The sequence below is a fragment of the Pseudopodoces humilis genome, chromosome 4 (assembly GCF_049639895.1).
Source record: "Pseudopodoces humilis isolate 2021_Gansu_Grassland_sample_001 chromosome 4, ASM4963989v1, whole genome shotgun sequence".
Taxonomy (NCBI): Eukaryota; Metazoa; Chordata; class Aves; order Passeriformes; family Paridae; genus Pseudopodoces; species Pseudopodoces humilis.
In genome coordinates, this window is record NC_142203.1 from 7,127,808 (window position 1) to 7,140,008 (window position 12,201).

The window sequence follows — 12,201 nt, forward strand, 5'->3', positions numbered from 1 at the left end:
AGTTTATATATTTAACTCCGAAGTCATTTAGCTGTCATTTAAGTGACAGGAAATAAAGATTGCACTTGTTACTCATATTCTATTTTCTGACTCAAATGAACCGATGCCAATCTCACTTCTCCCAAACATATTCCAAGGTTTCACCAGTCTTACCTACCATGTATCTACAGGCAGATTTACATCAGCTTCCATGGAATGAACATCAGAGTGTGGCACATAGACTACTTAAAATGACACTTTAAACCAATTGACATTTTGACATTGAGTTTCCCTGATTTAATCTAAATGTTTTATTTTGATCTTCCTCTTGAGATTTTTTTTTCTCTTCCAATTTTTCTCTGAAGCAGTTTTAGGTAAGTTTTTTCCTGTGGTCTGTGGAAGCTTTTTGGTTTGTTTTGATGTCATAATTTTTATATTACATGGAAATAGGGATGACTGCTGTGTCTCACCTACATAAAGAACAGAGATCACAGAAATACACATTTTAATCAGTTTTTACTATGAAATGCTGCCTTTTTACAACAACTAGAACTTTTATAAAATGAAGATTACAATAACATGGAGATTTTGTTTAACATCAAGGATATTTCAATATTTTAGCAAGGTTTTACTTGCTACTTTTCAAATGCCATGCAGCTTTCATGTTTTTCACAGGAAAAGCCTAATTTTATCTCATGGTCATATTTATTTTCCAATTCCTTCATCACTATATACAGTTGTTCTCTGTATACACATGTATATTTACACATATGTAATTGTTATCTCTTCCACCCATTCTGAATATTATATATATGAGTACCTAGCTTAAATATGTTTTGCTGAGTCCTTCAATGGGTCCTAGGATGCAATCCTGCAGCATAAAATAGAAGACTCATTGCTTCTTAAGTTTTCTCAAGAATGCTACTTTGAGCTTATATTTAGGTGACAAGATCAGAATCAAAAGGCAATTTTAAACAATTTTAAAAACTTTGCCCAGCTTTCTTTCAGGTTTCTTTTTTTCTTTTGCTTGCTTTTTGAGTTGTTGTTCTGGTTGGATTTTCTGTTGGGAAGGTTATGGCTGATAACATGCTCCATCACTTCAAAAAAAAGACAGAAGGTTTTCAAGTAAAATCTGACACATCCCTAAGGTGCTCAAGGATTTTAACTGATCTTGCAAACTTCCATATGAAACAAACAAAAGGAAACACAAAAATAAAAGAAACAAGGACATTTGTGCAGCAATTACAGAATTTGAAGAAAAGCTAACTGTATCTCAGAGACATTCAGCAACCATTTTTAGTGGGCTTTTAAGCAAGATCTATAACACTTAAATTACTCAAATACTACCAGCAGTATTATCAATATATGCTTATACATATGAGCTTTTAATAACATATATGAGGAATACAATTATTGCAACAATTGGTAAAACAAGTATAGCCATCTAGCCTACTACAGATTATTATCATACAGTGCATTTCAAGAAAATCAGCCTTGTTGGAAAGAATATTCTGAACAATACAGCACTACTCTGGGCACTGCAAAGAACATAAAAACTGTGATTCTCCTAAAGTGTAGCAAGTTCTTCTGACATATCATTATACCACGATATTATCCTGTATACTAATCAATCAGAACAGTGTTTATATAACATCATTTTAATGTAAGTTTTGTCCATTCAGATGGAAATACATGATGCTTCAAGAAAAAATAAATCTTATTTAAGCTGTAAAAATGACAGAATATATCACAACACTGCAGTATTGGTACTACTTACCGATGATGAACCCAACATGGATTTTGGAGACCTTATAATTCCGGCAATGGAATGACGTATCGTGTCAAATCTTGAGACTTTATCCTTCTTATCCTACGAGAAAGGCCAAAGTCTTCAGTGAACAAAAAAAAAAAAGCATATCTCTAGGATAATTGATTTATTAGAGAATGTGCAATATAGAATCCTGAATTTCACTTAAATAAAACAGGCTGAACTGCTACTGATACAAGCCAGGAAGTATCAACATCAGCAGGATTGAGCTCAGATCAATTTAACCACTTACAAATTACATATTTCCTCAAATATTTTGCGTTATTATTCTAAGTATAAAGAAAACTGAAATTCTTTTATACTCTGAAAAGAGAGAGACATACATCTCAGTTCTCCTGAAATAGCTATTTTAAAGGGACAATGACTCAAAAATATGAAATAAAAACCCCGACTTGGTAAAAAAACTCTTATGTATGTGCATTATCCTTACTTAATACATCTTCAGGATTTTTTTGCCCTTTATTAAAGGTTCTTCTCTAACAACAGACTACCTGTAAATATTAGCACCCATTGCTGCAAGTAATAGGAGCCATTTCTCCTCTGGCATTACTGTAAATTGTTAGTGCAGCCACTGTCTGGATTTAAAATTCTGCAAGAATAGGGCTCTGACTGGAACACTGAAACAGCCTTTAAGCATCTTTAGTTCAGCAGAAGCCAATGTAATTTCCAAGGTCTCATAAACTGACTTAGTCCAAAGACGGTATTTTCCTTCATCTCTTACTATAAGCTCTCAAATTAATAACCATCCTTTAAAAAAAAAGTACTTTTAACATGGACAAACTGAGATTACTGCTTGTAAATCACCTTCAGAAACAGCAAAGATGCTTCAATGAGTACTCAAAGTAAATAAACTTGAAACAGAAAAATCACAGATTAACAACCTCATTCTAATTAGATTTCGGTTAACTAAACTGTAAAAAACTGATAATGAAGACAGACTACAACTGTTTGCCAGTGTTACAAAGAAAAATTGCTTTTTCCAATGTACGCTTCTGACAGAAGAAACCAAAAATCTCATAATGTAATAAATGTAGTTTATTCCAGGACTTCCAAACAAGCAACAAAATGTATACATTCTGTACACCAAAATAGTCTTTGAAAATTATTTCCAAATAGAGTTTATTTTACAACATACAGGTTAAATGTTATAGTAGCAAAACAAGGCTATTTATTTGGTAGCAGAAGTCTGCAATTTGCCTTTATTTGTATGCTATTGAATAAAAGAGTGCAAAAACCAGTCAAATTGTGAAAACTCTGATAGGGAGTGCATCTATCACAGAAATACTCATTAACTGTGTGCTCACTTACCCATCAATAATATTTTTATACATTTTATCAATCTTAAATATTGTAATATACCAGGTAAATTAATTTTAATAAAACAACTCTGTGCTGAAAACTGAGTTTTATTCTTATGATGCTGCCTGCTGGCTGAGGTATGAAACACTCCACATGTTTCTTCTGAAGTGAACTATGAGATTTAACACCAATTAAACGTACACTTCTTACATAACAGAAGAAAATACGTTATCAAAAGATGCAACCATTCTACTTCATTTCCCACAATCAAAACTCAAGGGTTCTTTCTAGTGGACTCAAGTGGGTAACAGCCTGCTTATCTAGTGGCAACATCAAACTACAAGTAAGGTTCTACTTTCACCTTCATTCAGTTTCTCCTTAACAAAAAATATTGACAAGAGGGAGCTTTTTTGATTCAAAATACCAAATTCAATGACTGGGACAACTTTGATAAGCACCACTGAATGACATAGAGTGGCAAACAGTTGCATTAAATAAGAGCAAGTATTGAAATGTGGATTTAAGGGATAAACTTTGGCTTTGTTCAAAATGTAGCACATGTCCTGTTCCAACTGCAATACATTTATAAACACTATTTAGCATTTCCACAGCTCCTTCCCCTGACATGTTGAACCTAGTCTATATCTTACAGCAATGAAGACTCAGAATCTGTCTGCACAGCAGGCATAACCAAACATATGACAAAACACAACTGTAGCCAGTACTGAGTTTATTCATTCCATTCAAGTATTTTTAGATTTATTTTAGATAAAACTAAAAAGCTACAACAGTAGTCTTCTACTGATTTTTTTTGCCATTGCCCAGCTGCAGCATGCCTTAGGAGGGTACATTTGATCTCACAGGAAACCTGTTTTTCACTTAGAAAAGTGAAAAGGGTTTGTTTTTTTTTAAATGCGCATTATAGATATATATATATATATATTTCTAAACTATTGTGAAACTGCAACCCAGAACATCCCATCTACTTCCTTTTAAATGTATGTATTTATGTACATGAGTGTGTACAATCCTACTAGTTAAATCAGGGTGTTATTTTAAGTTTATTTTACAAAATAAAAGCAAATACACATTACAGTTATCTTTCAATGATCTCTCCCCAGCCACATCAGATTTTGAACTTCTCAGTCAAGCCCTTCTCAATTCAACAAAGGATTCAGTAGGTGAAAGGACTGTCTCAGGGTATTAGGTAATTTAAAATTTCTGAAGGAACCTAGTAGAGAGAAGAGACACTATGTGCTCAGAAAGTTCATTACATTATCATTACAATTCCACACAATGCTCATTCCAACAGACATCATGTCACCAAACAGAACAAACATGTCAAATATGTAGTCACGACAAAAGTCTCAAAGTTGTAAGACATGTGACTATCAGACTAATAAACCTGAGCTAGACACTGGAATTAGGAATTCTGCTTCAAGGATGATATAGAGAACATTATGGAGTAATATACTTACTAGCATACACAACTCCTAAAGCATATTAGCTGATTTAGTTTCATTTCATCTCAAATGAACTACTTTCACAGATATCAAGAAAATGGTAGCATGATTTCTCACTTCTTTATTTTATGCAGCACCAATTTCACTAAAAAGCAAACTAACCTGTAGGTCATAATATTTTATGCAGTAACTGAATTATTACAGAAAAAACTGTACTTTACCATTAAGAAGCTAGGTATGTATGTCAATACAAGCTGTCATTAGAAAACATTTTAACCTATTTCTTTAAGTGTGTTTATTTCTTTAAGTGTGTTTCAACACATCTGTGTCATGAGAACACATAAAAAGAATTATGAAAAATGCATGACTGATATTTTCCCTTTTAAGAACTAGCCATGTTTCTAATGACTCAGAACGAATTGAAACTAACTATCATAAACTAGATATAACTGAGGAGGGAGATATTATGGAGGCTCTGGAGCCAAAGGCAGTGATGGTGTAGAATTCTAATATATGAAGTTAAAGCATAAAGAGGTTTTCCCTATATAAGAATGGAAGGGAAAAATCTTTTCCCATAGTTCCTTGCACCACCATGTCACTACCCCAGTTATATGTACCCAGCGAGCCTATGGGCTGTCCCTCTTTACCTTATGTCCTTTCCCCTATAAAGTTCTCCCTTCCCTTTTTCCCCATTGGCCCCAGTTTGCTGCAATCCTCCACCCCTGTTATCCCAGTGGCTCTCCCTCTCCCTGACCCTGCCCATGTACCACTTTACCCTGTTCCTATTGGACCCTGACCCTTGGATCCACCCCCTCAAACCCATAAAAATCCCTGGGCCCACGTGTCTTTGTTCCTGGACCCCTTCAGTGCGTGGCTGCAATAAACCCTGCTGGAACTCCATACAAAGACCCTTCCTGGCTCTCCACCATTGATCATCATCCCTGGCATGCTTGTGAGTGTGAGTGTGACTGCAGCCTGCCCAGACACCTTCCTCCCTGGGGGTGCTTTTGGGAAGGAAGTGTCACCTGACCATCGCACCCAACACTACAGGATATGATCAGGTTTAACCATGATAAGGTGTGGGGTGAGGTGCTATCCCACTCACACCACTGAGATGCCCACAGCCTAGCCTAGGAGAACACCTGAAATAAACCAGGGAATTTCACACACTCCAGACACCAAGTCAGCTTCACTGGGAACCACTGAAATGCCTTTCTGCTGATGCGGACATCTGGGGAATAAACAGGAAGAACTGGGGATGTGCTCACACTTGCAGGACTATAACCTTACTGGTATTACTGAAGTGTGGTATGGCACATACCTAGAGTGTTGGAACGGAAGAATACAGGCTGTTTTCTTCTTAAGCTGGGAAACAATTACTTCAGCTTTTTTCAAGAAATACCACAACAGAAGACAATTATTCTGACACTTCTGATTTCACTTTCCATTCTTTTCTCTTCTCACAAGTGACAGAAAGGAGAGATTAAGCATAAGAACCAAAAAAGGAGCTCAGGATTCAGGTCAGTTGAAAACCATGACCGAAACACTTGCTATTTCACTTGAGGATTTCTTCGGTTGCATCTTTATGTATGAGTAGAACCTGGGCTTCTGTGTTTCCTATGTTCTCTTTGGGGGATCTTGTGCAGTGTGAGGTTCTGTGTGTTTTAGTGGATTTTTCACTACAATTTATGTTCTGTGGTCATGCCTTACAACTGATACATTCCCATGGACAACAGTCTTCCGTTTGCCAAGCATACAGTTCTGTCATTGAGCAAAATCACTGCAAATCTTAAGACTGCATGAGAAATAAAACAGTACACCCAGCAGAGTGACACAATCAAGAAGACAGGCCAGATGAGTCATAGGCACAACAGTATTTTCAATGAACATAAGCAAGACAAAACAACAGGAAAAAAAGATTTTGCTTAAATTGAACTGCATGATGTAAAAGCCCAGAAGATTTTTTTAGTTGTATAAATCCAGAATTGGGGCTATATTTTAGATGTTATCATCAAAGAAAAATAGTCTATACTCTTTTTAGAAAAGCAATGAAATAAGAGGCTGGAGAGAGATCTAAGATAAAGAAAACAGAATTAATGTTTCTGAAGGACAGGCAAATAGTAACGATACCAATCAAAGGTGGAAGATTAACAGCAAGAGACAAAGGACAAGGCAGTATATATTGAATATTCCTAAAACACCAGTAAACCATGTATGTACAGTGATGTAAATAAGCCTATACTCTAATATTATTCTATTCAAAGAAAAGAATGCCTCATGAGTCAGATGTGAACTATCCACAGAAGTTGAATGTGGGCTTGCAAATGAAATCACAGAACTTTCACAGGAAATTTAGATTTGGAAATGTGATGATGTCTCTCCAACTCAAAGAGAAAATGCTCTCAGAACAAAAGGAGATTTCAATTAGAAGAACATAATCAGTGATATCTAAAAGACGAGAGTGAAATCACTCTTTCTGTGATCTGGCTAGGGAACTGGTCCTCAGAGATTTTGATGAAAATTATTTCAGTACAGTACAAGGGCTCTAAGACAGAACCAGACAGGGAAATTCCAGCAGCTACTGCAAACAATATGTTCAATGAACATACAGATGAAATAGACATACAGACAGCATCTGCCAGAGCAATTAATACAGTTTTCATAAAGTAAATGCTAGCTTTTGTTCCTGTTTGAAGATGCACTTTCCCTGATGAAAAAGGTGCTGAGCAACATTCATCCTAAGGCTTCAAATTTAGACAATGGGCAGAACAAGGAATATTTTTGGTTTTTTCAAAGTCTGTAGAAGTATGGTTTGAGACTGAAATTTTGTTATTTTCAAGCAGGAGCTCTTCAAAATAGAGAAAATAACTTTCTGAAAATGATCATCTGCATTAGTCACTTCAGTAGTGGAAATTAAGTTATTGAGGAGCAGCACTAAAAGCATGCCATAAACTTAGACAGTGACATTAAGTATGGCCTGCCAATTGATGAGTGGATATACTAACCATAAAAATCTGCATGTGTCTGTTTTACAGCTATTAGCACTTACTGAAAGAGATGTAAATGCTGACATATTAAAATTTGAGCATACAGCAGAACATGGCCAATATCCCTAAAGTTTATGCTTTGATTTCAGAAATAAGACTAATCTTGTTCCTCAAAAGAATGTTGGTTTTTTTTGGGGGGGGGAGGGGGGTTGTCCCATTCATGATAGAACTAGGTGTCTCAGAAAGACCACGTGTAGAAAACCAGATAAAGAATCATGCCATCTTTACCAAAAAACACAGAGTATTTCAAATTATTAACATGGCACTCACAAATAAAACCAGCTGAATATAAGCTGATTGAGTTGAGTAGATCATCTCTTTGGAGTCCATATCCAGGAATTATAATACGCATTTTCTTAGTTTACTACTGTAGATATCTAGAACTGTGCAGAGCCATGTAGATTATAATACAGTTATTTACAATTTAAATATTCAAAGCTAATTAAGAATATCTGAAGTACACAGTGAAACCAATTAAACAATGTAGCTATTCAAAAATCATTTTATGATAAAGCAGCATTTTCTGTTTTAAACACTAGTAACACCTTCCAAAGTAGCAGAAATGATGTATCGTTAATGTACACATATTGTAAAATACTGTGCTAGATGCAAATTAATGTTCCTTAATCTGAATTGCAGAGGGTAGCTTGAGAAACAAGACTTAGTAGTGTGAAATTTGGTAACAGTTACATTTTCTCAGACCAAAGGCATATCCCAGAGTATGCCAGTGGAGTAATAACCTGTACATAAGAAAAAGAGAATGACAATTCTTCAGAGCATGTCTTTGTCCTCTGAGGACCTGTAGTGTAAGATCAGCCTTACTATTTAAGATGTGATGTTTCATGGCAACAGTCAGGGAAGGATTTTCCTTCCATATTTTTCAGCTGTCTTCTGTATCTATATATATCTATATAGATATATATAACCTATTACAATCCCCAACTGTAGCAACCAGTTCCACAACTTAATTACACATTTTGGAAGAACATGTTTGTGTGCTTGTTTTGAATCATTTGCCTACTGTGGTTATTTGATGAGTGCTACTTCTTGCTTCTGCAAAGACAGAGAACAGTCATTATTCCTTATTTACCTGTGTATACCCACACCCAACTCACTAAACACATCTTTATCATACTCCCCTTCATTGCACTTCTCAAGCTGTAAAGCCCAATCTACTTATTCACTAATTCTACAGAAGCTCCTCCAAATATCTGAGCATTATTATTTTGTCTTTCTGCATTCTCCTACATCAGTTTTCTAATTAAGGGAGCTGAAAATATAATTGGTTACATGAAGCCAAACTCTTCTGTGGTACATAGCAAAAGGACAATATGCATTAAGAAAAATGCTAATTAAATACTGAAAAAAACCCAAAAACCTCACAATGAGGACAGTGATCAATACTGAAACAGGTTTCCTGGAGGAACTTCCATCACTGGACCTGCTAAGAGCCTCAACATGCATAAAGCATTTTGCAGCCTGCAAAAGATGGACTGCAGCCATTAAAGATGGCCCTGCTCTGAGCAAGAAGCAGGACCAGATGGACCCCCTGAAATCTTTTCCAATTTAAATTATTCTGCAGTTCCATGGCATTTGGGAGGCAAGTGCACATCAATTTATACAATGATGGAATGTTTTCTGCTCTCTTCTTTCTTCTTTTCCTGAAAATTTCTGGCATGTTTTTTTTGGGTTTAATCACTTCTAGTGACCTGGTATCTTCAGGAACATTTATTTAGGGTTGGTAACTCAGAAGTCATTATTGGTATATGTGAAATCAGACAGTGTTACTACAGGCTGGTCTGCAGAAATGTAACAACACAATATAATGTTAATACTAAAAGTATTTAAAAGGCTGTTAGAAAAAATATGTACAATTTATAACAAGTTCAGAAATTTATTCAACTTACTATCAAAAACATTTGTTTTCATTCAAAATAATGTCTTTTTTTCTTATGATTGTTTTTATGCATTTCATTCCTTATATACCATATCTTGAAGTTCCAACAGAGGCTAGAAAGTAACTTTATTTTTTTTTCCAGGAAAACAGCAGTAAGAAAAAGTATTAAGCAAGAGATTGGTGAAATATTTGGAGACAAAAACCTGAAAAAACTTCATCAGGTCTTCCTTAGGAAAGGTTTGGGTATCAGCAAATACTCTGTATAAATAGATTTAATTAAAAAAAAACCACAATAATTATGAATACTACAACATGATTGACCCTTTGCTTTCTTTTTTTGAATCCCTATCTATCGTAACAGAATGTGCAGTTAAGTTGTCTGCTCTGCTTTCTGTTTTAATTAAGACTTTCAGAAGGCTAATTTTTCAAGATACATATAAAATGTCAGAGAAATGTCACCTTCATCTTTTAAATAATTAGCAGATCTTCCAAACACACCAACATGTATTATAGGTCTTAATGGAAGTCAGGCAGCTCTTAATGGGGGTTAGCAATAATGTTTCCAGTAACACAGTACTTTTTAACTCTTGTATACACCCAACAGCTTTTTTAAAAATATGATGCTCTGTTTTCACCAAATTATCATCAAGAATGTCAACAGTTCTCTAGAGAAAGAGATGGCTTAATGTACCTCAACACCTATGCTGAGGCACTGAGATCTTGTATAAAAACTTTCTGTGGAAGGAAAAAGTAGCCAAAGGCTTTTGCAATGCAGGTAGGCCAATAAAATTAAGTATTCCTTCTCCACTTAATGACTGTATCTCTACACCACTAAATCCTAAGACACCTCCTTTCACTGATCACATAATTATGCCAAGTAAATAACCACTGATTTCAATAATGGCAATTTAAAAAAAACAATTAAGACCTTTGAAAGCTTACAGACAATTTTAGAACAAATAAATACTTTTTTAAAATTAAGTTTAAATGCTATTACCTTATTTAACTGTGGAAACATATAACAGGGAAAATTAAGATCTCCATCCTTTAAAAACCTCAGACTGGTCTGGGCATTTTCAAATATAAACTGTTTCACTGATTTCAAGAGCACTGTTATTAATTAACAATGCCATTATTAACTGAATGTAAAAAATTAATAATTCTCAAATAATCATTTTACTTGTTTCAAGAAATAAAACTATCAAATTTCAGTCTGTATAGCACTTGCTATATATGAAAGGGAACTACCTTTTCATGGCATGGTCCTTCTCTTCCTTGGTTGCCATTGCCACATCATAGTAACAGATCTCCAAACATACCCACAAGTTCTCTCTTGGTGTACTTCTGTGTAAGCTCATGAAGTTGCAATGGGAGAACATAAAACAGACTGCACTGAGTGCTCATAGTTGTACTGCAGTACCTAATGCTCACAAAAGCAAGAAAGCCAACATCTTCCATCCACTGGCAGCTCATAATTCGAAAAACTAATGGCATGAAAAAAAAAAAAGGGTATGATGAACTGGCTGCTGGTGAAGGTTAGCATCTGCCAGGACAACATGCTCAACATTCAGGCTGTGCTGCTACTGCTTCAAGAAAACTAAGAATCACAAGTCAAAAAAGCAGTGAATAAATGTGCAATCACTAATAATTTCAATGTAAAAATTCTTAGGAGCATTTTTGAATCAAAGAGGCTAATTTTTTTTCTTTAATACTGCATATATCCAGTTGAAATAGTTTCAGGTTTTTATGACCCAAATTCTCAAAAAAACAGAGAAATGCAGTAATGCCTTATGCTGCACCAGAGTTTTATTCAAGATCAACACCACAGTTCCCACTTGAAGTGGTAAAGTCTTCAATTTGAAATACATTTCTGAACTGGTTATACACATTTATGCACACAAGGACTGGTCTTTCAAGTTAAGAAAGAAAAAACAAAACAAAATCTGAGCTAGAATGAAGATTCTTGCTAAGGTAATGGAAGAAATGGATTTTTTCTACATAGACACATGTTATGCAGCATTACTCCTATTTGAAAAACTGCATCTCTAACTGGATTGTGATAAAACAGCAACTGAAAACATCAGTATTCCTCCATGAGAGATGGGAATTAGTGTAGAAAATAACTTTTATGTCCCAGAGTTTTCATACACTCATTTATTCACAAAAACAAGTATAAAGGTAGGGAGTGGTTTTGGCACTTACTAAAAAATTACAGTATTCTGTAATGGACTTCTTCAATGGAATGGTGAAGTTTTAGGTGCACAATAGTTGGCTTCAGTTTTAAAAAAGTTAACATCAAAATTTTTCAAACTGTTAAGTATTACTCAAGGACTAACAGAATTTTATTACAACTACTGGCCTAATAAAAAGAACTAGAGTAATCAGTACATGGGCTGATAATAAAAAGCCACTGGTGAAGAACCTCTGGGCTATATTTCACAAGAGGCATACAAAATTTTCCAGTGAAAGTGCCTGAAGAACTATGCCATGCATACAGTACTCGACACAATTAACTCAGCAGACTAAGCAAATGCAAACAGTGTCCAGGGCATTTTTACACAAGGATACAGACTGGTAAACATAAAGTCTTGCAAAAAAATATCCAAAATACCTCAACTCCTAATGTTCTCTCTAACAGTTTGTAGCTGAAGTAAGGAAGTGATAAAGATCATCCACAGCTACCACAAG

At 35.0% G+C, this 12,201-nt stretch overlaps 1 protein-coding gene across 2 annotated transcripts in view; it reads right to left on the reverse strand.

Moving 5' to 3' along the window:
• FER (FER tyrosine kinase) overlaps positions 1 to 12,201 on the reverse strand; it is a 157,254-nt gene that overhangs the window by 79,177 nt on the left and 65,876 nt on the right. For both annotated transcript variants that reach the window (XM_088054103.1, XM_088054104.1), the window contains exon 11: positions 1,757 to 1,849. In XM_088054103.1, the coding sequence (XP_087910229.1) occupies positions 1,757 to 1,849 (93 nt within the window). The remainder of the gene's footprint in view (positions 1 to 1,756; positions 1,850 to 12,201) is intronic.